This window comes from Schistocerca americana, chromosome X, assembly GCF_021461395.2.
Source record: "Schistocerca americana isolate TAMUIC-IGC-003095 chromosome X, iqSchAmer2.1, whole genome shotgun sequence".
NCBI lineage: Eukaryota > Metazoa > Arthropoda > Insecta > Orthoptera > Acrididae > Schistocerca > Schistocerca americana.
In genome coordinates, this window is record NC_060130.1 from 100,927,214 (window position 1) to 100,954,635 (window position 27,422).

General features: G+C 40.2%; 1 protein-coding gene across 2 annotated transcripts in view; it reads left to right on the forward strand.

Annotated features, from left to right (window-relative positions):
* Positions 1 to 27,134, forward strand: part of LOC124556680 (R3H domain-containing protein 4-like) — a 113,217-nt gene extending 86,083 nt beyond the window's left edge. The window contains exon 6 of one of the 2 annotated variants that reach the window (XM_047130646.1): positions 26,987 to 27,134. In XM_047130646.1, coding sequence (XP_046986602.1) covers positions 26,987 to 27,114 — 128 coding nt within the window. In that variant the 3' untranslated portion in view covers positions 27,115 to 27,134. The remainder of the gene's footprint in view (positions 1 to 26,986) is intronic. The other variant, XM_047130647.1, reaches the window with a different exon arrangement.
* Positions 27,135 to 27,422: the final 288 nt, after the last annotated feature.

The window sequence follows — 27,422 nt, forward strand, 5'->3', positions numbered from 1 at the left end:
ACCATTTACTGTCTTAATTTTTACTAATACAAGGAGAAATAAAAAGAAATTGTTTAATTTTTAACTTCATTGCCATTTTTGTTTACTTAGCTTGTCATCTGTGGTACCACGGTTTTTAATCACCATTGTAACAAGACATCTGCGAAACTTTTATCTTTATTGTCACAAGTAGTTCGCTGAGACCACAGCTGGTGTTTTTTTTTTTTTTTTTTTTTTTTTTTAACACACAGTGGCTTTCACGTCTATGTTGATGTGAAGATGTTAAAATGTTTCTTGCTTCCAAACATATCATCCACCTCTCATTGGCTGTGTAGAACTAGCAGGTGACACACCCTTATCCTACCCGTCATATCTCATGGTTAGCACCAACAGCATTGCTGCACGAAACTTGTAAGTATGCCACTGGCCCTAATCCAGACTTTCAGCATCTTGTGCATAATTGTATGATGTTGTTGAGTATTTATCCAATTTTAAAGTCAGTTCGATTGCATGTGCAAATGGATTCAGACAAACTGCCATTTAAACATGGTAGATGTTTATAAAAAGCCAAAGTACACAGTATTCATGCTCGTGGTTGGCTGCATGACAAAATTTGCTGCCCACTCAACACTCCCCTCCTGGCACTCATTGTAGTTCCCAGCCAAGCTGCTGTCACTGTTCCTCCTCCAGTGTTCCATAGTGCTGAGCTTGAGCAGCGTGCAGGTCATATGTAACAACAGGTCGCAATTACAATTCAGTCCAATTCTCTAACTTCTACTCGTCCCACAGTTCAGTGACATCTTATTATGAATATCAGTCAGCTACACTGGTCTGTAAGTTGTTTTTATTTTGTGTCATTCACAGTGAGCCCATTTCGGCACATTGCCATCATCAGGTGCTCTCTAAATACATAATTAAGTGATGGTCTTAATATATAGGTCTGTAACTATGATGAGAAAAGTTATAATACATCGTTAGGTGTTTTTACCTTACATGTAACATCATTGCTATAGTGTCTTTTTAAGAATCGCTACTTTCTCCTAGGTGTACACAGGAGATGTATATCTGATTTTAGTTGGTTTCCATGTATACTATATTTCTGACAGCTTGGATGATAGTGGATCAGCGATATTACGTGTTCACATAGTTACCAGTATAAATAAGTGGTGGTTTGTTTCTAATCATGCTTTTGCCTGGAGTTTGTTTTAGTTTTATTTGAAATTTTTATTTTACATTTTTAATTTTTTTATAATAATTTTGTTATTGCCTATGATTAATGGTGGTGTTATGTCTTTGTTTTATGCTTTTCATGTCGTTATTGCTGTTACTGTGGGTAGTGTTATTTAGCGGCTCTGGTATATTACTTTACCCATTTTCTTGATTTGTAATGTGAATAAAGTTTTCTATGTGCTTTTTGTGCTTTAGGTGGGTTTATTCATTCAGTAAATTTGTAGGGTTGCTGCATGTATGTGTTACACATGCCACAAATTCTACATAGGACAAACCAGTAGAAACTTCAAAATTAAATATGAAGAGCACACCAGAGATAGTAAAAACAACCCATCCACGTTTTTTCAACATCTACAAACAGAAAAACACTATGTAAAACCTATAGACAAAGCACTAGAAATCCTCCATATTATGCAGAAGGGAACATCCATGAGGAAATAGAGATATATTGGCATGCATACATAACCCTAAAAATTTACTGGACAAACAAACCAACCTAAAGCACAAAAAGTACATAGAAAACTTTAAACAGGTAAAGTAATAAATCGGGGACGCTAAATAACACATATCCATAGTAACAGCAATAATAACGTGAAGAATATAACACAAAGTCGTAACACCAACATAAATCAAAGACAATAACAAAATCGTTAAGAAAAAATTAAAAATGTAAAATAAAAATCTCAAATATAACTAAACCAAACTCCAGGCAAAAAACATAATTTGAACCAAACCTATTATTATTATTATTATTATTATTATTATTATTATTATTATTATTATTCCCGTGGAGGCCCGGGAAAAGAATTGCTAGTCGTAAAAGGCGACGAAAAGAACCACTAATAGGGCTAACCCCCCTTTTAGTGTGATTAGTTGCTTCAGGACAGAACTAAAGAAGCCTCGGACAAGCGCCGTCATGATCGGGGACGACGCTTGAACCCTATGCCTGCCCACAATGGTAACGACACTGCTAGCCAACTGGAAAATGATTCAAATCCAAATAGAGGTGTTTTGCAGGATATGCTTCCTGCAACCACCCTAGAAGGAAAACAAAGACAGAGGATGAGATGGTCAGATGAAGTTAATCGACACCTCATGTTCTGTTACTACCAAGCAACAAACCTAGGGACCAACACAACTGGATACAGGTCACAAGTATACACAACATTTATTACCAGATACCCAGAATTAAAATTTTTAACAGAACGACGACTAGCTGATCAGATCCGTATAATAATCAAAAATAACAGGATACCCCAGTCAGAATTAGAAAACATCAAACAACAAGTACAACAAATACTGGAACAAAATAATGTGCAATCGGAAGAAGAAGAAGAAAATACAGTAATGGACTCAAACAACCCAGAGCAAACAAACAAAGAACAACACGCATCAATTCAACAGTCAGTGGAAAACGAAATCTTAAGACAGCCACCAGAACAAGCACAAATAGAACACGAAGTGACACACATGTTAGATATAGAAGAAAAATTTCAGCTGACATATATAGAATACAAAGACACAAATACAGACATTAGACCATTCTTGCATAGACCGCCAAATAACCCACAAGTCGAAACAACAATAAAAACTATCAACACAATCATACACAACAAAATAAATGAAAACACAACTATGGAAGAGTTACAACTACTGGTTTATATAGGAGCACCCACTACACTAAATATACACACTAGGCAGAGATCAGAACCAACCAACACACAGAAGAAACCCACAAAACCAGCGTGGCAACACAGGCTACAGATCAGAATAGAAAAACTGAGAAAAGACATCGGACAGCTAACACAATTTATAAGAAATGAAATGTCAGAAAAAAAACGGAAAAGGTTAGGTAAAATCTCACAACAAGAAATGATAGAGCAATTAGATGAAAAGAAGCAGAAATTACAAGCATTGGCCAAACGACTTGGAAGATACAAAAAAAGTGAAAATATAAGGAAACAAAACCAAACATTCAACACAAACCAAAAGAAATTTTACCAGACAATAGATAACACACACATTAAAATAGACAATCCACCAAACATAACAGACGTGGAACACTTCTGGAGCAACATATGGTCAAACCCGGTACAACATAACAGGCATGCACGGTGGATACAAGCAGAAACAGATACGTACAAGATGATACCACAAATGCCTGAAGTGATAATTTTGCAACATGAAGTCACCCAAGCAATTAATTCTACTCACAATTGGAAAGCCCCTGGAAAAGATAAAATAGCAAATTTCTGGCTAAAGAAATTCACCTCAACACATTCACATCTAACTAAATTATTTAACAGCTACATTGCAGACCCATACACATTCCCTGATACTTACACATGGAATAACTTATCTTCAACCTAAAGATCAAGCAGACACAGCAAACCCAGCTAAATATCGCCCCATAACATGCCTACCAACAATATACAAAATATTAACTTTAGTCATTACACAGAAATTAATGACACATACAACACAGAACAAAATTATAAATGAAGAACAAAAAGGCTGTTGCAAAGGAGCACGAGGATGTAAAGAGCAACTGATAATAGATGCAGAGGTGACATATCAAGCTAAAGCTAAACAAAGGTCGCTACACTATGCATACATTGATTACCAAAAAGCTTTTGATAGTGTACCCCACTCATGGTTACTACAAATATTGGAAATATACAAAGTAGATCCTAAATCGATAAAGTTCCTAAACAAAGTAATGAAAAATTGGAAAACCACACTTACTATCCAAACAAATTCAAATAATATCACATCACAGCCAATGCAGATTAAGCCTGGAATATACCACGGAGACTCATGAAGTCCTTCCTGGTTCTGCCTTGCTCTGAACCCACTATCCAACATGCTAAATAATACAAATTATGGATGCAATACTACTGGAACATACCCACACAAAATCACACATCTGCTATACATGGATGATCTAAAACTACTGGCAGCAACAAATCAACAACTCAACCAATTACTAAAGATAACAGAAGTATTCAGCAATGATATAAATATGGCTTTTGGAACAGACAAATGTAAGAAAAATAGCATAGTCAAGGGAAAACACACTAAAGAAGAAGATTACACATTGGATAACCACAGCGACTGCATAGAAGCGATGGAAAAAACAGATGCCTATAAATATCTAGGATACAGACAAAAAATAGGAATAGATAATACAAATATTAAAGAAGAACTAAAAGAAAAATATAGACAAAGACTAACGAAAATACTGAAAACAGAATTGACAGCAAGAAACAAGACAAAAGCTATAAATACTTATGCTATACCAATATTGACCTACTCATTTGGAGTAATGAAATGGAGTAACACAGACCTAGAAGCACTCAATACACTTACACGATCACAATGCCACAAATATAGAATACATCACATACGTTCAACAACTGAAAGATTCACATTAAGCAGAAAGGAAGGAGGAAGGGGATTTATCGACATAAAAAACCTGCATTATGGACAGGTAGACAATTTAAGAAAATTCTTTATAGAACGAGCAGAAACTAGCAAAATACACAAAGCAATCACTCATATAAATACATTGGCTGCACCATTGCAATTTCATAACCACTCCTACAACCCTTTAGATCACATAACATCAACAGATATGAAGAAAGTAAATTGGAAAAAGAAAACACTACATGGCAAGCACCCGTATCACACATAGATCAAGACGCATCCAACACATGGCTAAGAAAATGCAGTATATACAGTGAGACGGAAGGATTCATGATTGCAATACAGGATCAAACAATAAACACCAGATATTACAGCAAGCATATTATTAAAGATCCCAATACCACAACAGATAAATGCCGACTTTGCAAACAACAAATAGAAACAGTAGATCACATCACAAGCGGATGTACAATACTAGCAAATACAGAATACCCCAGAAGACATGACAATGTAGCAAAAATAATACATCAACAACTTGCCATACAACATAAACTAATAAAACAACATGTTCCCACATACAAGTATGCACCACAAAATGTACTGGAGAATGATTTATTCAAATTATACTGGAACAGAACCATTATAACAGATAAAACACCACCACATAACAAACCTGACATCATACTCACCAATAAAAAGAAGAACTTAACACAACTAATCGAAATATCCATACCCAATACAACAAATATACAGAAGAAAACAGGAGAAAAAATTGAAAAATACATCCAAATGGCTGAGGAAGTCAAAGACATGTGGCATCAGGATAAAGCTGACATCATACCAATTATACTATCAACTACAGGAGTCATACCACACAATATCCACCAGTACATCAATGCAATACAGCTACATCCAAACGTATATATACAACTACAGAAATCTGTAATTATTGATACTTGTTCAATTACCCGAAAGTTCCTAAATGCAATGTAACATATACCGTACAGTTAAAAGGAAGTGACACTTGATCAAGGTCCGCGTCACTTTCCATTTTTAACCAGACATAACATCTGAGAAAAGATGATAATAATAATAATAATAATAATAATAATAATAATAAACAACTGAGTTCCCACATATCACTTATTTATAATGGTAACTATGTAAACATGTAATGTCACTAATCCACTGTCATGCGAGCTGTCAGAGAAATAGCACACATTGAAACCAACTGAAATCGGATATACATCTCCAGCGTACATGTAGGAGAAAGTAATGATTCTTAAAAAAGACACTACAGCAATGATGTTACATGTAAGGTAAAAACACCTAACAATGTATTATAACTTTGCTGATCATACAGACCATTATATTAAGACCAGCACCTGATGATGGCAATATGCTGAAATGGGCTTATCATGAATGATACAAAATAAAAACAATTTGCAGAGCAGTGTAGCTGGCTGATATCTGTAATAATCATGTCATTGAAAGACATATTTTGCACTGTGTACCCCAAAGAACAAAAGTTAGTGACATCTGTTGGTATGATCTCCACAACAGGCCATTCCACTGCAATTTATTCTTACAATAACAGTTGTACTCGGTTTACATCTATGTAGATACTCCACAAGCCACTGTACAGTGCTTGGCAGAGGGTACCCTGTACCACTACTAGCCATTTCTTTTCCTGTTCAACTCGAAAATAGACCAAGGGAAAAACGACTATCTATGTGCCTCTGTATGAGCCATAATTTCTCGAATCTTACCTTCATAGTCCTTAAACGCAGTGAGTGTTGGTGGCAGTAGAATCATTTGGCAGTCAACTTTAAATGCCAGTCCTCTAAATTTTCTCAACATGTGTCTTGAAAAGAACATCGCCTTCACTCCAGAGATTCCCATTTAAGTTTCTGAAGCATCTCCGTAACACACGTGTTGTTTGAATCAGCGGGTAACAAATGTAGCAGCCCACCTCTGAATTGCTTCAATGTCTCCCTTCAATATGACCTGGTACGGATCCCAAACACTTCAACAGTACTCAAGAATAGGTTTCACCAGCATTCTATATGTAGCCTCCTTTGCAGGTGAACCACTCTTTCGTAAAATTCTCCCAATAAACCAAAGTCGACTATTCACTTTTCCTACCACAGTTTTCACATGCTTGTTCCATTTCACATTGCTTTACAATGTTACGCCTAGATATTTAAATGAATTGACAAATATTGTAACTGAACATCACAGGTTTGTTCTTCCTACTTATCCACATTAATTTACATTTTTCCACATTTAGAGCAATCTGTCTCCAAATTTTGTCCAAGTCATCTTGTATCTTCCTTCAGTCACTCAACTTTGACACCTTACTGTACACAATAGCATCATCAGCAAATAACTCCAGATTGCTGCCCACCCTATCTGCCAAATTGTTGATGTATATAGAGAAAAACAGTTGTCCTATAACACTTCACTGGGGCAATCCTTATGACACCCTCGTCTCTGATGGACATCAACCATTGAGTACAACGTACTGGGTTCTATTACTTAAGAAGTCTTCAAGCCACTCACATATCTGTGAATTTGTTCCATATGCTTGTACCAACATTAACAGCCTGCAATGGGGCACCATGTCAAATGCTTTCCAGAAATGTAGAAAAATGGAATCTACCTGTTAAACCTTCATCTACAGTTCACAGTATATCATGTGAGAATAGGGCAAGCTGAGTTTCACACAAGCGATTCTTTCTAAAACCATACTGATTCGTTGACAAAAGCTTCTCAGTCTCTAGAAAGTTTATTATATTTGAACATATTATATGTTCAAGGATTTTGCAGCGAACCAAAGTTAGGAATATTGCTCTGTAATTTTGCAGGTCCATTTGTAAAACCAAATTGGGATTCAATCCAGACCTAGTGATTTATTTGCTTTCAAATCTTTCAGTTGTTTCTCTAAGCCAGAGGTATGTATTACTATTGTGGTTGTTCAAGAAAGGTCGATGCTGTATCATGGTTTTCTGAGTACCTGGAAGTCTTGAGCTTATTTGAATGCGAGATTGTTCAAAATAAATATGTATGAAACGGCTATAGCTGAAGCGTGTCCTACAAATAGAAGACAATCCCTATATTAATCTATTAAACAATGTAAAAATGTTAATGACCACAGCAATAGTTTAATTTGCGAATATAGGATGACCTCGTATTTTTTGAATGACAAATTTGGGAAAAACCCTCATCTTATAATCGGGTAAATATGGTAAATATTATGGTAGCTAGATTCCATACGTAGTACCATGCAAACCATCACACATTTATATTTTTTAATTGTTGGTTTTGTGTTGTGAGAAATTTGTATAGTTGATTTGAAACTGTAGTAGTGTGGGAAGTTGTGTAAGGGTGTCACAGAATTTTGGTATTGTCTTGCTTAGTATTGGTAGCTTTCATATTTTCAAATGGTATGTGGCAGCAGACTATTGTATGTTGAATTCAATTCCAGATTCATGTACTTCATGGATCTGAACTATAATAATACTTTCCTAGGATTACATTACTGTGTAGTTTTCTAACATTTAAAAACATAATTATTTTGTCTTTTCGTGCTTGGATGGCAGGAGTACTCAAACATGCCACCTCCCACCCCCCACCCCCCCACCTTATTATTTGCACATGCTGTGCATTAGATCAGGATTACTATCTCATAACCCATAACACCTTTATCTCAAACTGTGGCACAAAGTCACAATGATTGGTTTCATTTCTAAATTCATATCAATTGAAAGTTCTCTTGGTCGGGCCAATATTTGAGACAGCTCATGGTTAAATCATTGTTTTCCAACCTTATGACATAGGCTATTTTTAGGGCTGGTCATTACTATAATACCCTCAATGCGACAATGTCTAACACCTTTTATATATCTGCTTATTGAAGTCTGTATCAATGAAACCTTTTGTAAAATTGCAGAGGGTGAGACCTCTGTTGTGTCCTCGTGTTTGTTTGTTAAGGTATTTTAGGATTTTAAGAGCTTCCTGTCAAGTGACTTTTCCCATTAAGGTATACCTGCCATTTTAGTTTGTCACAAAACACACACAAATCTGAGTTGTTTAAATTTAAAATGGTACCATTTATATGAGGCTTAACTGATGTAAAATTATTTGAATGATAAAAATACATGCAGATGGATTTTCCTGATGACAATTCAATTTTTTTCATGTCCGTTGTTCCAATCTCTTAATTCACAGCAGAAGTTCATGCAAGGTTGATCTAAGATGTGGAAGAGTTGTGTACAGCTAAACTCTGAGAGGGTGTTCTCCAAGTTTGTTTGTTTGTTTGTTTGTTTGTTTCATTACTCTGTTACTTGCCAAGCTGCTGCTGCTGCTGGTGCTTAGATAATATGGGTACTATTTCTTTGCAGTTCAATGCACACACTGCCCCCCCCCCCCCCTCCCGCTCTCTCTCTCTCTCTCTCTCTCTCTCTCTCTCTCTCTCTCTCTCTCTCTCTCTCATCCATAATAGCAATAATCCAAGTCCACTGTCTCTAATACTATTTCTTGACATACATCTTTATCAGCACATTATGTAACTAATGAGCATACTTCAGGAATGTCTGTGCATTGTATGGTTTTGGTAGTATGCAAACTTGAAACTTACAAGAGGGTCAATTTCCAATACCTTTGAACTAGCTTATGTGAAAATCTCACTTTGTATCATGAGGTTAAGTTTTTCTTTGCCCATAGATGGGAAACTGTTCTTACTTGTCACTATTGTATATAAAATATTTATCATGTCTCTGATGTTAATTTACCACAAAATATTATTTGTCTCCCCTGCGGGTCCGGGGGTTAGAATAGGTCCAAGGTATTCCTGCCTGTCATAAGAGGCGTCTAAAAGGAGTATCGCACGTTTCGGCCTTTGTGATGGTCCCCTGTAGGGTTTTACCTCCATTTTTCAAAATGTTCCCGAAGAGCGAGCCAATTGGGGAAGGGCGCCTTACATGGTGCATCGTGTCCATCATGTGCTGAGGCCAATCGCATCCTTCATTGACTTGGATGTGCACTTCTGCTCATTCTCCAACTGTTGGGCGAGGTCACCCTCCTGGGTGCGTATTTTTCCAACAACTGTGCAGTATCGTTTTCTACACTGACGTTGATAATGGACTTGTTTGCTTGGTTGCACCTGATATCCAGCATGGTAGCCAGTCCGTTGTGGTGGGGCTGCCATGTACCCTGTTGGCTGTAGCCCCTGACCACACAGGGATCGTTCTACTGATACCTACACCGTTAACTTCTCACGTACGCCAAAGGGGAAGATGCCCATCCCCCTGTGGCATTGGGACCTCCGGCAATGGCCATCCTGCAAAGTGGCCTTTGCTGCATGCGGGTGGGTGGCACCCATGGTGAGGGCGGAGTGGGTGGCATCAGGGTGGATGACACGCGATGAAGCATAGTAATCGTCTCTTGCTGGTGGTCAAACACCAGCAGTCTCTAAGGGTTCATGGGCTCAATTCAATGCACAGAAGTACGACCCCAAATCATTCCCCTCTCTGGCCACACCATGGGAGGAACGTTGGACAAAGGATGGCAGCAGCTCTTATTCACCCCAGTACCTTGTATGTTTGAGAGCTGATGGGGAACCTTTCATGACGATGAAGCCTCAGTTTTTGTTGAGCATTTAGAGGACAAGTTTGGGGAGATGGAGGGCTTGTTCAAAATGAGATCTTGGGCAGTCTTGATCGAAACAGCATCCTCTGCCCAGTCACGGGCATTAATCACTTGTGACAAGCTGGGGATGTTTCTGTAACCATCACACCCCATAAGAGCTTAAATATGGTCCAGGGTGTCATATTTCACAGGAACCTTCTTTTGCAGTCTGAGGATGAGCTGCACGCCAGTTTAGAACGGTGAGGAGTACATTTCATTCGGCGTATCCACGGGGGTCCGAGGGGTAATCAGGTTGCCACCGGTGCCTTCATCTTGGCCTTCGAGGGTGATAAATTACCCGAGAAGGTAAAGGTGATGGTCTACCACTGTGATGCGAAACCCTATATCCCTCCTCTAATGTGGTGCTTTAAATGTTGGAAGTTTGGTTATATGTCTTCCCGCTGTACTTCCAGTGTCACATGTCGAGATTGTAGATGCCAATCACATCCCAATACTCAATGTGCCCCACCTCCCATCTGTGTCAACTGTGGAGAGCACCATTCGCCTTGCTCGCCAGACTGCAGGATTCTCCAGAAAGAAAGGAAAATCGTGGAGTACAAGACCCTGGACCGATTGATGTATAGTGAGGCTAAGAGGAAATTTGAGCTCCTACATCCTGTGCGCATGACATAGTCTTACGCTGCCGCTACACCCCATCAGCTCCACCAAACCCAGTCATCTCTGAGCCAGAAGACTACACCTGCCCCCTTGATAGTGAGGGGCGGGGGGGGCACTTCCCTCCCTTCTGCTCCTGCACCCCCTACAGGAGCAACACCCCCCTCCCCCCCCCCCCCCCACCACCACCAGGGACATCTATCCCCACTTCTAAGCTGGAGAAGTGTACAACTTCTTCGGCTGCTCTTGTTAGGAAGGAGTCCCTTGGGTCACTCCCTTCCCAGGTTTTTGCTAGTGGGAAAAATGGCACCCGTCAGTGCCTGAAGACGCCAAAAGCAGCTGGTCACAGGGCTTCAGGCTCATCCTTAGTCCCGGAGACTGAATCAGTGAAGTCCTCTCAGCCAGGGAACCTCAAGGAACAGTGAGAGAAATCCAAAAAGAAGGTTCCCAAGACCAAGGGAATTGCAGTGGCACCCACACCATTGCTACCTACAAGCTCTGTGTCTGTGGACCTAGATCTGTCTGAGGACCTAGATCTTGTCGGATTGTCAGACAAAATGGATATAGATTGCTCGGGGAAAAAATCGGTGGCAGCAGGTGACACTGAGGCGTAAACTGCCTCATTGAATGTTCCACGCCTTCCCCATCTCAAGATGACGTCTTCCTCCAGTGGAATTGTGGCAGTTTTTTCCACCGCCTAGCAGAGCTTCAGCAACTGTTAAGCTTTACACCTGCTTTCTGCATTTCCCTCCAGGAAACGTGGTTCCCCGCAATGCGGACCCTTGCCCTCTGTGGCTATAAGAGATACCACAGGAACCATAGTGACGGTAATAGTGTCAGGTGGAGTTTGCATTTATGTCCTAAACTCAGTCTGTAGTGAACCTGTTCCCCTTCCAAACCCTCTCGAAGCTGTGGTTGTCAAAATAAGGATGACGCAGGAAATAACTGTCTGCAATGTATATCTTCCTCCAGATGGTGTAGTATCCCGGAATCTATTAACTGCACTGATTGATCAACTCCCTAAACCTTTCCTACTTTTGGGAGATTTTAATGCCCATAACCCCTTGTGGGGTTGCACCGTGCTTACTGGCTGAGGCAGGGATGTCAAAACTTTACTGTCTCACTTCAACCTCTGCATCTTAAATACCGGACCCACCGGAGCTGGAGGTACTTACTCGGCCATTGATTTATCAATTTGCAGCCCAGGACTTCTCCCATCTATCAGCTGGAGAGAACACGGCGACCTGTGTAGTAGTGACCACTTCCCCATCTTCCAGTCACTGCCTCACCGTCAAGCCCACGGACGCTTGCCCAGATGGGCTTTAAACAAGGCGGACTGGGAAACTTTTAACCTCTGTGGTCACTGTTGACTCTTCACCACATGGGAAAATTGATGTGATGGTTGAGCAGGTGACTACAACAATCGTTTCTGTGGCAGAAAACACAATCCCTCGCACTTTAGGGTCCCCCGGTGAAAGACAGTTTCTTGGTGGTCGCCGGAAGTCGCTGAAGCAGTTAAGGACCGTTGGCGAGCACTCTTCCCTGGAGCACCTCATAGCCTTTAAGCAGCTCCATGCTTGCATTCACCAACTTATCAAACAACGGAAGCAGGAGTGTTGGGAGAGATGTCTCGACAATTGGGTGCCATACGTCACCTTCCTAAGTCTGGGCAAAGATCACATGTCTCTTCAGATACCAGACCCCAACAGATGTTCATGGTGTTAACATAAATGGCGTGTTATCTACCGACGCAAACGCGATTACTGAGCACTTTGCTCAGGCCTCTGCATCTGAGAATTACCCCCCAGCCTTTCGCACTCTCAAACAGCGACTGGAAGGGAAAGCCCTCTCATTTACTACACACCACAGTGAATCCTATGATGCTCCATTTACAGAGTGGGAACTCCTCAGTGCCCTTGCACATTGCCCTGACACAGCTCCTGGACCAGATCCGATCCATAGTCAGATGATAAAACATCTCTCATATGACTAAAAGTGACGTCTCCCTGTCATCTTCAACCAGATCTGGTGCAATGGCGCCTTTACATCACAATGGCAGGAGAACACCATCATTGCGGTGCTCAAATCTGATAAAAACCAACTTGATGTGGATAGCTGTCGGCCCATCAGCCTCACCAATGTTCTTTGTAAACTGCTGGAACGTATGGTGTGTTGGCAGCTTCCACAGGGTTGCTCTACCATTGATAATCTTGTGTCCCTCGAGTCTGCCATCCGAACAGCCTTTTCCAGACGCCAACAGTTGGTTGCTGTCTTTTTTGATTTGCAAAAAGCGTTTGACATGACCTGGTGACCTCTTATCCTTGCCACATTATAAGAGTGGGGTCTCTACGGCCCACTCCAGATTTTTATGCATAATTTTGTGTTGCTTTGTACTTTCCGTGTCCAAGTTGGTGCCTCCCACAGTCTCCCCCTCCCCCCCCCCCCCCCCCCCCATATTCAGGAGAATGGGGTCCCACAAGGCTCTGTATTGAGTGTCACTCTATTTTTAGTGGCCATTAATGGTCTAGCAGCAGCTGTAGGGCCGTCTGTCTCACCTTCTCTATATGCAGACAAGTTCTGTGTTTCATACTGTTCCACCAGTACTAGTGTTGCTGAACGGTGCCTACAGGGAGCCATCCACAAGGCGCAGTCATGGGCTGTAGCCCACGGTTTCCAGTTTTCGGCCGACCACTTCTGTCGGTGTCGTACCGTTCATCCAGAACCAGAACTATACCTTAATGATGATCCACTCACTGTAGTGGAGACATATTGGTCCTTGGATTGGTTTTCGATGCCTTATTGACTTGGCTTCCTCACCTTTGTCAGCTTCAGCAGAAGTGCTGGTATCACCTCAATACCCTCCTCTGCCTGAGCAACACCAACTGGGTGTAGATCGCTCTACGCCACTGCAGCTCTACAGAGCCCTTGTTCAATCCTGCCTTGACTGTGGGAGTCTGGTTTATGGTTCGGCGGCACCCTCAGTGTTTCGTTTACTCAACCTGGTGCACCACTGTGGTGTTCGCCTAGTGACAGGAGCTTTTAGGATGAGTCCGGTGACCAGTGTCCTTGTGGAAGCTATAGCGCCTCCATTGCAGCTTAGGCGTGCGCCGACTGTTGGCCAGCTAACGTAGCACACGTTCATAGATCCGGTGCGCATCCGAATCACGGTCTCCTTTACCCATCCACGGCCATTCATCTCTCGCATCAGCGGCCCAGGTCAGGGCTTCCAATTGCAGTTCATGTCCTATCCCGTCTTTCTGAACTGAAGTCTTGCCTTTACCACCTATATTTGAGGTCCAACCACATACACCTCCATGGTGTACAACTAGGCCTCAGCTTCGTCTGGATCTTTCACATGGCCCTAAGGACTCAGTTAACCCCGCGGCTCCCTCTGCCACTTCCTCTCAATTCTTGAGAAGTACTGAGGCCACGAGGTTGTTTACACCGATGGCTTGATAACTGATGCTGACGTCGGCTTCACGACTGTCCGTGTAGGACATATTGAACAGCATTTCTTGACTGATTGCTGCAGTGTTTTCACAGCCGAGCTGGTGGCTGTATCTCGTGTTCTTGAGCAAATCCGTTCAAGCCCTGGGGAGGTGTTTCTTCTGTGTACTTACTCCTTGAGCCGCCTCCAACCTCTTGACCAGTGTTACCCTCGTCGTCCTTTGATAGCGACCATCCAGGAGTCCATCTATGCCCTGGAACGGTCCGGTTGTGTTGTGGTGTTTGTCTGGACCCCAGGTCATGTCGGAATCCCTGGCAACGAACTTGCCAAGAGGCTATGCGGAAACCGCTCATGGAGGTCAGCTTCTCTGCAACTGACCTGCGTTCAGTACTACGCCGCAAGAATTTGTGGCTGTGGGAGGTGAAATGGCATAACCTCAGCATGCACAACAAACTGCGTGCCATTAAGGAGACTACAGGTGTGTGGCAGTCCTCCATGCGGGCTTCTCACAGGGTCTCTGTGGTTCTCTGCCGCCTCCGCATTTGCCAAGCTCAGGTGACAAGACTACCTCCTGCACTGTGATGACCCACCTCAGTGTCGGTGCGGCGCCCGGCTGACTGTGGTGCATATCTTGGTGAGCTGTCCTCCTTTGGCTGCCCTGCGACAGACTCTTCAGTTACCGGACTCGTTGCCATTGATTTTAGCTGACAGCGCCTCATTGGATAATTTAGTTTTATGTTTTATACGTGATGGTGGGTTCTATAATTCTATGCAAGTCTTAGCACATGTCCTTTGTCCCTTCGTGTTCTTCACTCTAATGCTTTAGGGTGGATGTTTTAATGTGTTGCAGAGTGGCTGGCTTTCTCATTTTATTCTCGTGGTCGGCCAGCCATGATCACCTGCTCTTATTTTTACCCCTTCTACCTATTTCTTGCTTCTCTCTATGGTCTTCTGTTCCTGTTTTTGTCCATAATAGTGTTGGTTGCCTTTCTTTTGTTCTCCTGGTTCTTCCTTTCTCTTGTTATTGTGCTGTACGTCTCCTTTCTTTTCTTCTTTCCTTTGTGTAATTATTTTACTGGGAACAAGGGACTGATGACCTCGAAGTTTGGTCCCTGCACCCCCTCTTTTAAACCAGCCAACCAACCAACCATTAATTGTCTTCCATTCATGGGCCTATAACCTGTTGAAATAATGTGTTCTGGGTTGACAAATAGTCCAGACACAATAAACTTTGATTTTTGCTGTTATGGGTCACACAACAAGAGATACAGAAGTGAGGTACAAAGATACTGACTGTTCACACACCAAATATTCTACAAAACCTCAAGAGTGTGTGAAACTGAGAACTTGTAACACACAGTGTTCCTGAATTGTGCTGAGAAGCTGCATAACATGTTAAAATAAATGATTTATTTGTAATAAAATAATATCAGACATGGTGGACTTCAATTTTTGCTATTACAAATCACACAATGTCTGGAACAGAATGAGTTACATAGAGTCTACAAAAACTCAGTGTGAACAGGGAAAAAATCAGCACAGCAAAAATTACACAAAAGAGTTGACAGTAAAGTAAAAGTCTTTTTCGGAATTATTACTGGTTTACAGCCCCTTACCTGATACTGGCCCCCCCCCCCCCCTCCCCTTTTCCTGCAGGAATGTCTCGTAGGCTGTCATCTGCTATGGATAACTTACTTGCAGTCAGAACAAAACTCACTACTTTGATGTTTCCTCTGCACTAGTATGATCCTTAAAGACTCTTTCTATAAGAGAACATGTTAGTGTCTTGTTACTAGTCACTGCTCTGGAAACCAAATTAATCTTTTTTCGCTTTTATGTCCTATTTGTGACTACTTCGATTTGGAGCATGAAAGTAAATTTCTTCAACAAAATTTCTGAGCGTGATTTCTTCCTTAGCAGTATCTTAGCAATATCCTTGGCAATATCTTAATCTTTTTCTCAACTTGTCTTAGTCTAGTTGAGTGTGAATGCTGTGTAAGTCACAGCTTTGCCCACATTCTAAATGGAAATGCACTTTCAGGTACAGAAATCCTGACCAATCTAACAATACTGTTTTCTTATTCAGCAGCTTGATTTTATTGTGGGCTGTATGGTGCAGTTTTCTGGTGCCCCTTCAAATACAGAATTCTGCTCCTATATTGATTCTTAATACACTCCTAGAAAATGAAAAAAGAACACATTGACTCAAGTGAATAAGACCTGGTATACTTGCGCGGGACACTTGGAGAGGGCAGTGCATGCGATGATCAAACGCGTCACAATGTGCTCAGTAGTTGTTCACCGCTAGAGCCAGTGGCAGCCAGTTTTGCCGTGGTATACGGAGCTCCTTGTGCGTCTTCAGCATTGTCAGCATGCCGCGACAGCATGTATGTGAACCGTTTGTGCAACTGATGGACTTTGAGCGAGAGCGTATGGTGGGCTTGCAGGAGGCTGGATGGACCTAACGCAAAATTGCACAACACGTGGGGCAAGAGGTCTCCACAGTGCATTGATGTTGTCGCCAGTGGTCAGCAGAAGGTGCATATGCCCGTCAACCTGGGTCCAGACAGCAGTGACGCACAGATGCACGCCAAGACCGTTGCACTTTACGAAGTGCCATGCAGGACCACACCGTCACTTCACAACAAATTAGGGACACTGTTGCTCTGGGGGTATCACTGAGAACCATTCACAACCGTCTCCATGAAGCAGGGCTACGATCCCGCATGCCGTTAGGGCGTCTTCCATTCACACCCCAACATCACTCAGCCCACCTCCAGTGGTGTCACAATAGGCGGTTATAGAAGGACGAATGGAGGTGTGTCATCTTTAGTGATGAGAGTCGCTTGTGCCTTGTTGCCAGTGATGGGCAAACGCATATGTGGTATCGTGCAGGGGAGTGCCAAAATTTGGAGTGTGTACGACAGAGGCACACAGGACCAACACCCGGAATTGTGGTGTGGGAAGCCATATCCTACACTGGCTGTTCTCCACTGGTGATAGTAGAACAGTGTGCTCTGAATGATATCAATCGAAGATGAGGTGGGATTTTCTCTGCCTCGTGATGACTGGGTGTTGTGTGCTGTCCTTAGGTTAGTTAGGTTTAAGTAGTTCTAAGTTCTAGGGGACTGATGACCATAGATGTTAAGTCCCATAGTGCTCAGAGCCATTTGAACCATTTTTGAAGACGAGGTAAACATTATGGAGACAAAAAAAAAATTAACAAAAATTTTTATGCTTCATAGCACTGTAAGCTTCATTAAGTAATGGATTCATCTACAAATGACAGATGAATTGCAATACAATGGTTATGGTGAGAGTTGCACATTAAACATTGTGCATGGCTGCATAAGTTTGGCGTTCAACAGTTGTGGCACTGTTAGTAAGTTAAGTCCATCCACCATGACAAGGTTGCACCACATCAGATGGGAAAAATCTGTTTTCCATTATTGTAAGGCTTGGATAGAAAGCAACAATGAAATTGGTTTTTAATTGTTGTGATACTGGCACAAGATACATTCAGTATGCTGTCCACAGTTTTCTGTAACAAGTTGAAATTGAGAAACAGCATGTTCAACAACAAATAACTGTGTCTTAGATGTCACATTTAGAACGTGCTGCACAATGCATGCATTCAGCTCAACTAGATTTGTAATTCGAGCACTTCAACACATCATCAGTCAAACAAGGCTACAGCCAGAAGTGACACAGGCTAAGATAAGGTGATCTGGACAGTTAGGCTGTAAGAAAATGATAGATGATAATTGTAGTATTTCCAAGATGCCTGTGCACTAGCTGCTTCATTGGCTATGCAATATGTGGAGGAGTGCCATCTTGCATCTGTTGAAGGTTTGCAATGATGTTGGTGCACAAAAGATTCTCATAGCATTTACCAGAAATGGTAAAGGTAACAGAACCTGCAGGACTTATCTCCTTGGAAAACTATGGCCCTATGATCGTTTAGTATAAATATCTATGGAGTGAGAATTTGCATGCACAGAACAAGAATTCTGTCTGTAACATCTCCTGCAGTTCAAGTCACATGATTTTGGAATGGTGCATTTTAGCCTGTATAGGACTTAGTGCATTTTGAATGTTGTTATTTTGCTGCTACAGATAGATCCCCTTCAGAAGTACTGTGAAAGTTGCATATATGCATTTTACGGACAATGTAACAATTTGATACCAAGCACTGAAGTTGCATTGTTAACTGCAACAGGCAGAAGACTTGCTTTGTTGGTGCTGCACATTTTAGCAGTTGTGGTCGAGATAAACTTGCGCTGCAGTGTCCTTCAGCCCGCCAGTGTAAAAGTGTGGACAGTATCAGCTAAGGAAAAATCTGTGCAATATGCATGTTAATCTATATATAAAAGCTGACTTACTAATTTTCCCTTATGTGAGACTGCTTGTACAAGACTGTGTGTTGATTTAAAGTTCAATGTTCACATATTTTACTGTTTGCATCATTTCCTCTGTGTAATCTTTCATTGTATCAGTACTTGTTCATATTGTGAAATTTCGAACATTTGCGAGTGCTGTGATAAACTAGTATTGTTACTGTTAATTGTAGGCTTGAACTAAATTGCGCTGTTTTAAAATTTTTAAGGCAGTAGGCCTACTGTCATTCAAAACAATCTTTCTCTGATTTTGTTGTACAGTTCCATGAGACATAGGTTAGTTTCAGAATTTTCGGATGCTTCCAAAACTATATTTTTGAAAGTTAGTGATATGAGTGTTGTGGATACATAATTTACTTTGTAGCAAATCAGTGTTTGTGGTTCACAGTTCAGCTAAAGTATCCATCTCCGCTGAATTTCATTGTGTATCAACGCAAATAAATGTATTTTTGAGAATTTTCGGAACCTACCATTGTCCTTTGTATAATCTATGAGCAATTTGTAACAGATCGGGGTTTGTGATTTAGTTACTGTAGCAGATTTTGTAACTAAAATTTTGTTAAGAGGAGTAGCCCTAATTATTATCTACATTTATCGTAAATCAACTCTGTTTTTGAGTTTAACAACTATAATTAACATCAGAACTTTTAGGAAAGTAGTAATTTTTACCACAGTTTTTGTGTTGCTCTAATGGAAATCCCATTTTGTGTATCTGCTTCAATTCTTATAGGGAATTACAAACTTTCTACCTCTACAAATTAAAAGATAATCAGCAGGTTTAATTTAAAGTCCTCTGTTCACTGCCTTATAATACATCATCAGCCAAAATGCAGCCCCAATGTGACTGCTGTTCTTAAACACAGGATGGGTTAGTTGACGTAAGCAGCTGGAAATGAGCCTGACTACTGTCAAACAGTTGACAGCTACTGTGAATAGGTGTGTTGGAAGAGCTCCCAAGAGCCTTGTTCTTCTGATGCGTGTACCAGACGTACCTCAAATACTATTCTCTCCAGTTTATCCTGTCTTCTCTGCAGAAATTACAGGATCTATCATTACCTATCCACTTGACTGCAAGTGGTATGTCAGTGGGCATCCTGTACAGGGTGGACGGGGACCAGGGAGGATTCAGGGTGTTGTACTGATCCCTCTAACCAGTGAGTTTGAGATGCTGTCTTTCACTGAAACTGACACAGTGGGTCTCACTTCAACTGTTGTGTGGAAACCTGTTTTGTCCAGTGTCAGGAGGAGGCAAACGCAAAATGTTAGGGGTCTATTAATCATTGGCAGTTCAAATGTACAATGAATGATGGTACCCCGTAGGGAAATGGCAGCAAGGGACAAGAAAGGCCACAGTGTGCACTCAGTGTGTATGCCTGGGTGTCTCATTAAACATGTTGAAGGGGCTATTCCAGCAGCCATTGAGGAAACAGGTTGCAACCAACTGCAGATTGTCATGTCGACATCTTACTTGGATCATTCCAGTGACTGGCAGAGAAAGTTGAGAAGACCAGCTTCATGGAGCGAGTCTCAGCAAAGCTCACAATTTGCAGCGTTGTCCCCAGAAATGATAGTGGCCCTTTGGTTCTGAGCCGAGTGGAAGGGCTGAACCAGAGACTTTGAAAGTTCTGTGACAAACTGGGCTACGACTTCCTAGACTTATGCTACGGGGTTGAGAACTGTAGGGTCCCCCTAAATAGGTCAGATGTGCACTACACATTAGAGCCTGCTACTCAGGTAGCTGACAGTGTGTACGATAGAAACAGGTGGTTTTTTTTAGGTGACTGTCCATCCAATCCAGATAATGACAGCTGTAGGAAACCCAGAAATATCAGTGTTATTAGAAGATATGCCTCCCACAGGCAAGAGTATTAAAATCCTGACAGTAAACTGCGGAAACATTTGCAACAAAGTGCCAGAGTTTGAAGTGCTCACGAAAAGCATTGAAGCTCACATAATACTAGGTACAGAAAGCTGGATGAAACCTAAAAGTGATAGCAATGAGATTTTTGGGAAAATTTAGGTGTATATCGAAAGGATAGGCGAATGGAAAATGGTGGTGGTGTATTTGTCACAGTAGACAAAAAACTCAAATCCACAGAGATAGAGATTGAAGATACATGTGAAATTATTTGGGCAAGACTCGGTGGGTATAAAATGATAATTGGATCCTTCTATTGCCCATAAGACCCATCTCCTGATGTAACAGAAAACTTCAGAGAAAACCTTAGTTCACTTGTACGTACGTTCCCCAGTCAAACTGTAATCATCAGTGGAGACTTTAATCATCCAATAGTTAATTGGGAAAATTACAGTTTTGTTAGTGGTGGGTGTTACCTAGTGGTAAGTGTGGTAACACATCCTGTGAAACTCTACTAAATGCCTTCTCAGAAAACTACCTAGAACAGATAGTTAGGAATCGTACTCATGATGTAAGTATATGGAATCTGATGGCAACAAATAGACGTGACCTCGTTGAGGATGTCTGCATCAAAACTGGTGTCAGTGACCATGACACAGCTGTGCCATCAATGATTACCAAAGTACAAAGGACAGCTAAAACAAGCAGAAAGATATATATGTTCAGTAAACTAGACAAAAAAATCAGAATTTCAGTATCTCAGTGAGGCACTTAAAACATTCAGCACAGATCAGGAGCGTGCAGAGGAACTCTGGCTCAAGTTTAAAAGAATGGTTGACCACACGCTGGATAGATGTGTACTTAGTAGAACAGTTCATAATGCGAGGGAATCTCCGTGTTATACAGTCACTGTAAAGAAACAGAGATTACTGCATAATAGGTGTAATACAAAACAGAGGTCTATAAATAGAGAGATGCTGAATGTCACACATTGGCTGTCGAGAGAGCAGTGCATGATGCCTTCAGTGACTGCCGTAGCAAAATATTGTCAAATGATATTTCACAAAATCCAAAGAAATTCTGGTCGTATGTAAAAGCTGTTAGTGGCAGCAAAGTTAGTGTCCAGTCCCTAGCAAATGAGACAGTAACTGAAACTGAAGAAAAAGCTGAAATCCTTAACTCCATTTTCAAATAATCCTTTACAAAGGAAAACTCAGGAGAATAGCCCCAATAGGGTTAGCGATGTTGATAAACAGCTGAAATCGTTAAAGTTGATCAAAACTCTAGGCCCCGATGGAATCCCTGTCAGATTCTATACTGAATTTTCAGCTGAGTTGGCCTTCTTCTCACTATAATCTACCATAGGTCCCTCGAACAAAAAACTGTGCCCAGTTCTTGAAAAAAAGCTCAGGTGACAAAACTATCATCCAATGTCCTTGACATCGATTTGTTGTAGAATCTTAGAACTTATTTTGAGCTCAAGCATAATGAGGTATCACGAACAGAATTACCTCCTCAATGTCAACTAGCATGGTTTTTTTGAAAACATTGATAATGTGAAACCCAACTCTCACTTTTTCCACATGACATACTAAAAGCTTTTAATTAAGGGAAACAGTTAGGTGCAGTATTTCTTGATTTTCGAAAAGCATGTGACTCAGTACCACACCTATGCTCATTGTCAAAACTACGATAGTATAGGGTATCAAGTGAAATTTGTGACTGGATTGAGGACTTTTTGGTAGAGAGGACACAGCGTATTATCTTGGATGTAGAGTCATCTTTAGATGTAAAGTAACTTCGGGTGTGCCCCAGGGAAGTGTGTTGGGATCCTTGCTGTTCATGTTGTATAGTAATGACCTAGCAGACAATATAATAGTAAAATCAGGCTTTTTGCAGAAGATGCAATTATCGGTAATGAAGTGGTATCTGAGAGAAGCTGCATAAATATTCAGTCAGATCTTGATAAGATTTCAACATGGTGCAGAGATTGGCAAATTGCTCTAAATGTTCAGAAATGTAAAATTTTGCACTAAAAAAAAAAGTTGTGTCCTACAACTATAATATCAGTGAGTCACTGTTAAAATCGGCCAGCTTATACAAGTACCTGTGTGTAACACATTGTAGGTAGGTGAAGTGGAATGATCACATAGGTTCTGTCATGGGTGAAGCAGGTGGTGGACTACTGGGGAAGGGCAAATAGTCTACAAAAGAGATTGCTTACAAATCACTTGCGCCACCCATCCTCGAATGTTGCTCAAGTGTGCGGGACCTATACCAGATAGGACTAACAGGAGATGGTGAATGCATACAAAGGAGGACAACATGAATGGTCACAGGTTTGTTTAATACATGGAAGAGTGTCACAGAGATACTGAAGGAACTGAAGTGGCAGACTTTTAAAGACAGACAGAACTATCCTGTGAAAGCATATTAATAAAGTTTCAAGAACTGGCTTTAAATGATTACTCTAGGAATGTAGTACAACACCCTGAATATCACTCAAATAGGGATCTGAGGATAAGATTATAATAATTAGTGCACGCACAGAGGTATTCAGTCAGTCATTCTTCCCACACAGTATATGCGAATGGAACAGGAAGAAACCGTAATAATTGGTACAATAGGATGTACCCTCTGCCATGCACCTCATGGCGGTTTGCAGAGTATACATGTGGATGTAGATGGCTTAAAGATGTGAAGAGCAGTGGTATTGTGCTTTTAGCCACAGTATCATAGCTCGGATTCCACTTTATTTACAATATTTCGGTAATGGGATAAGAAGTGACAGTCAACTATATTTTTTTATGTTTTCTGTTGCACTTACTCACGTTGTTGAATCTCTGTTCTAATTAATTAAGCTACAATGATGCTGCATAGAGAACTGTCTTGTGCAGAAATAATTAGATAAACACAAGGGTTTGAGAATGTGCATAAATTGGAGGAAATTAACCAGACTGTCACTTATAAATTTTAACATAACACTCAAGTGTATACAGTGACTGGCAGTCTCGTAAACACGCACAATCACAGAAATTATCTCTAGAGTACAAGACTTTATAATACTGTCTCTCAATGTTTTTCAACATATAAAGTGCCTCATATCAACATGACATTTACAATTATACATTTTTTGTACATACCTGTGAAAAGTAACTGGTCCTCCTTTCATATACTTCTCTTTTGATCTGCAGCAATGACAATACTGCACCACAGCTGTCATGAAAAGTCAGATGTGTAGAAACGTGTACAAAACAAGGCAAATATATTAAAGTTTCACTATTACCAAAAATTGTAGACTAGCAGTGGCATCCAAAAATCATGTGATTAGCCTGGTTTGATGTTGGGAACGTGAGCAGGAGGCTGTGCTCACTCCATAGATATATATACTGTATGCCTATGATAAACAATGTAGCAGCCCGCACCACACAGTTACCTTTGCAGAATGAAGTGGTTTCAGTTGATGTGTGAGTGAATTTTCTGTTGCCCATATTCAGCAATTCTGTGTATTAAGATTCCTTGGGGATGGAAGTGGGCTTCATCTGTCCACAGAATGTTCCATGGCCATTCATTGTCCACTCCCATGTGAGCAAGAAATTCTAGAGCAAATGTTTCTTACTAGCAGGTCATGAAGCGTCTCCTTAACACATGTAATTTTGAAGGGATGGCAATGCAGGATGATTCATAGAATTTTATGCACCATGTGCACAGACATATTCAAAGTTTGGGCAATTCTCCATGCACTGCATGTTTGCACATCATCGCTCGACCCTGCTGTGGCCCACACCATCAGATCAACCATTTTTCTCCCTTTGTCACATTGTACTTCAAAAGAACCTGCCTTTTTTTAAAAATTTCATATTCATTTACGCCAGGCCCTTGGCAGGTAATGGACCAACACCTTTTTCAATACTTTCGAGTGTTGATAACTTCTGCAGAGCTACTGGTACAAAGTAACATTCTTGCAAAAGAGCTATACCAGCAACTTGTGATTGTGCATTGAAGCAGTCATGCCGAGCACATCAGATGCAAACTGAGGAACAGCCATGTACCCTGCATCTTTTATTTTGAATATTGTGGTGTTTACAGTGCTATCTAGAGGTAATTTTTTCCCATTATGTTTCCCCCCTCCTTCAATAATATCCTGTTCAAATTTGACATATTTTGGAGCAGTGGTTCATTTTTTACAGCATTTTGAAACTGTAACTTTAATTACAACCACCCTGTAGTTGTGAGCCCCTCCATTTGACTCTTCATGTGTCTTGTCAGACATCATCTTTTGCTGAACTGTGTGTTAGACATGCATTTAATGGTGATCCACAGAGAAAAAAAGTTGTTGAATAATCTAAAATGGATTAAAGTCAAAGAAAATAACTTAAAAGATATTCTACCTGAAACTCATAACGTTGTTCTCTAGAATTCTTGATGCTGCCCACTAAGGTATCATCATCAGACCTAATGTATCACTATTATCTGTTACATACATATTTATTACTATGATATTCTGCAATAGATTTTAATTACTAACAGAATTGCTGGCATGTATGTCCAATACACTATATTCGCACAAATGTACAGTGCCAACATGTAAATATATATTTTTTTCTGCTGTTTTAGTTTCATTTCTGTCACTATAAAATCAGACATTACTGTGAACTTTCTCCAGTTCATGTTACTGGGATATTGTCATATCTGGTGCTAAAGCACAGTTGCCAAGTTTTATGATCATGTGACCAACTGAAGGATCAGATGTGTTCAGAGCAATGTTTCCTTCCTCCATAATGTTTTTATGCACTCTTTTTTCCACAATATTTAAAGAGACAAGTCACCTTTAATAGATGTTACTTTAAAATGAGCTTAATAATTATTATAATATTGAGATTAATGCTGGATGTATGGTGGAAGAGCTGGTCTGAATTTCTAGTGATTTCATCTGTTTCAGGGGCACAGGGAGTTACAAAACAATAAATGGGTCATGTTTTATGTCATGGCTAAATAAGTCACTTTATACATAATGTAACCCATTAATTGCAATTGTGATGCTAATTATTTGATAATATTTTCTATTGGCTCTGATAATCCAGTGATTTTGTTGTTAGATCATTTCAACTTGATTCTGTTGCGTGGTGTTATTCTGTGTATAGATATTTTTAAAGAACAGTTATGTAATGAACATCTGCGTAATCCAAACCATTTTTATAAGAGTAACAAAGCATTATGATTTGATCATATGCATGATCATTGTGATACTCCATATTTTCTTGAATATATCAATTTAGAATGTTGTTTCTTCCAAAAATCAATATCAGATTTGGTTCTATTCTTGAACTGAATAGAAGTTCAATTACACCTTCTGATTGAACATGCAGTTTTGTGAACTTTCTTCCTTTTTTAAAGTGTTGTTACATTATTTTCAGTGCTACCTTGGGTCGTTTGTGTTGTGTGATCTGTTGTGTGACAGATTGTTGTTGTTATACTATCTAATAACAATTTCACTAAAACTAACATGAATCCATGAGTACATTGCTTAGTATCTTCATACATAATTAGAAAAGATCCAGCGGATTAGAACTGTCTTTTCTTACCACTGGAAGCATTTGTGAAACATTTTGTTTGTATTACTGATTCTCAAGTTTATTCTTAAATTATAATGCTAAGGTCAGCCAGAAACCAATGTGACTTCCACTTTCTTTTTAGAATGAAAGACGTTCCTACAGAACACATTGCCATCTGTGTGTTGCGTCTTTATGTCCATGGATGTCAAATGACCACACACGAACATTATCTCATAGATAAGCTTTAACAATGTTGAACAAAAAAAGCAGTGCGGAACTTGAGTCTATGTGGAAAGTTTTCATGTTACAGAAATAACTATTCACATTGTTTGGCACACACTGAGAGACCCACACCACAAGTTGATTTTCCATGTCCATTATGTTTGTGCCACAGACAGCTTAGACATTCCTAAATAAATATCTTGGAAGCTATAATCAAGGAGAGACTGCAAGACTGGAAAAAAGAAATCTAAATTAAAACTGCTGTTACTATTGTCATTTATATTTAAGATTTGTTGTAGCCTCCAAACAAATATCAATAGCATAATTACCAGTCTTAGGAAAGAAAAAAACTATCTTAAAAAGAAAAAATGAAGTCTCGTGGAAGTAATTTCATAATGAAATGACACTGTATTGGTGAGAGATATATTTTATAGAGCTGCAGCAAAATGTTTTATTGTAACTGGAAGTTGTTTCAAAAAACAAAAGAGAATTAATGTGCATTAGTTTCTGGTTGTTCCTTATAGATTCTCATGTTAGTGTACACTGAAAAGTGTGTTGTAATTTACAGGTAGAACAGATGAATCCTCTCACACACGACATGTGCATGTATGGAATGACAATGATGGATATACCATTCCGAAAATGCTTTTGAGTGAATACTTAGAAAGCCGTGAACAGAAATCAGCAGTGAACTAGATATGTGTGCGCACACACACACACACACACACACACACACACAAAAAAAAAATCAAAATTATAACCTTCACACAAGTTTCAAATGCTGCATACAGTTGTAATTGCTGTGCTTCACAAAAGTATGCAAAGTTCAGTCATGCAGTAATGCTGATTTGTTTACCATAAACAAATGACTCTTGTTTTACTTTTCTTCCCCACCTTTTATCCTCTTGTTCTGTAGCGTACTTTATTTTACAACAAATGTATATTGACAATAGTGTATAAGGAAACAAAACTCAATTTTTTGTGATTTATGTGTACTTCTGTTA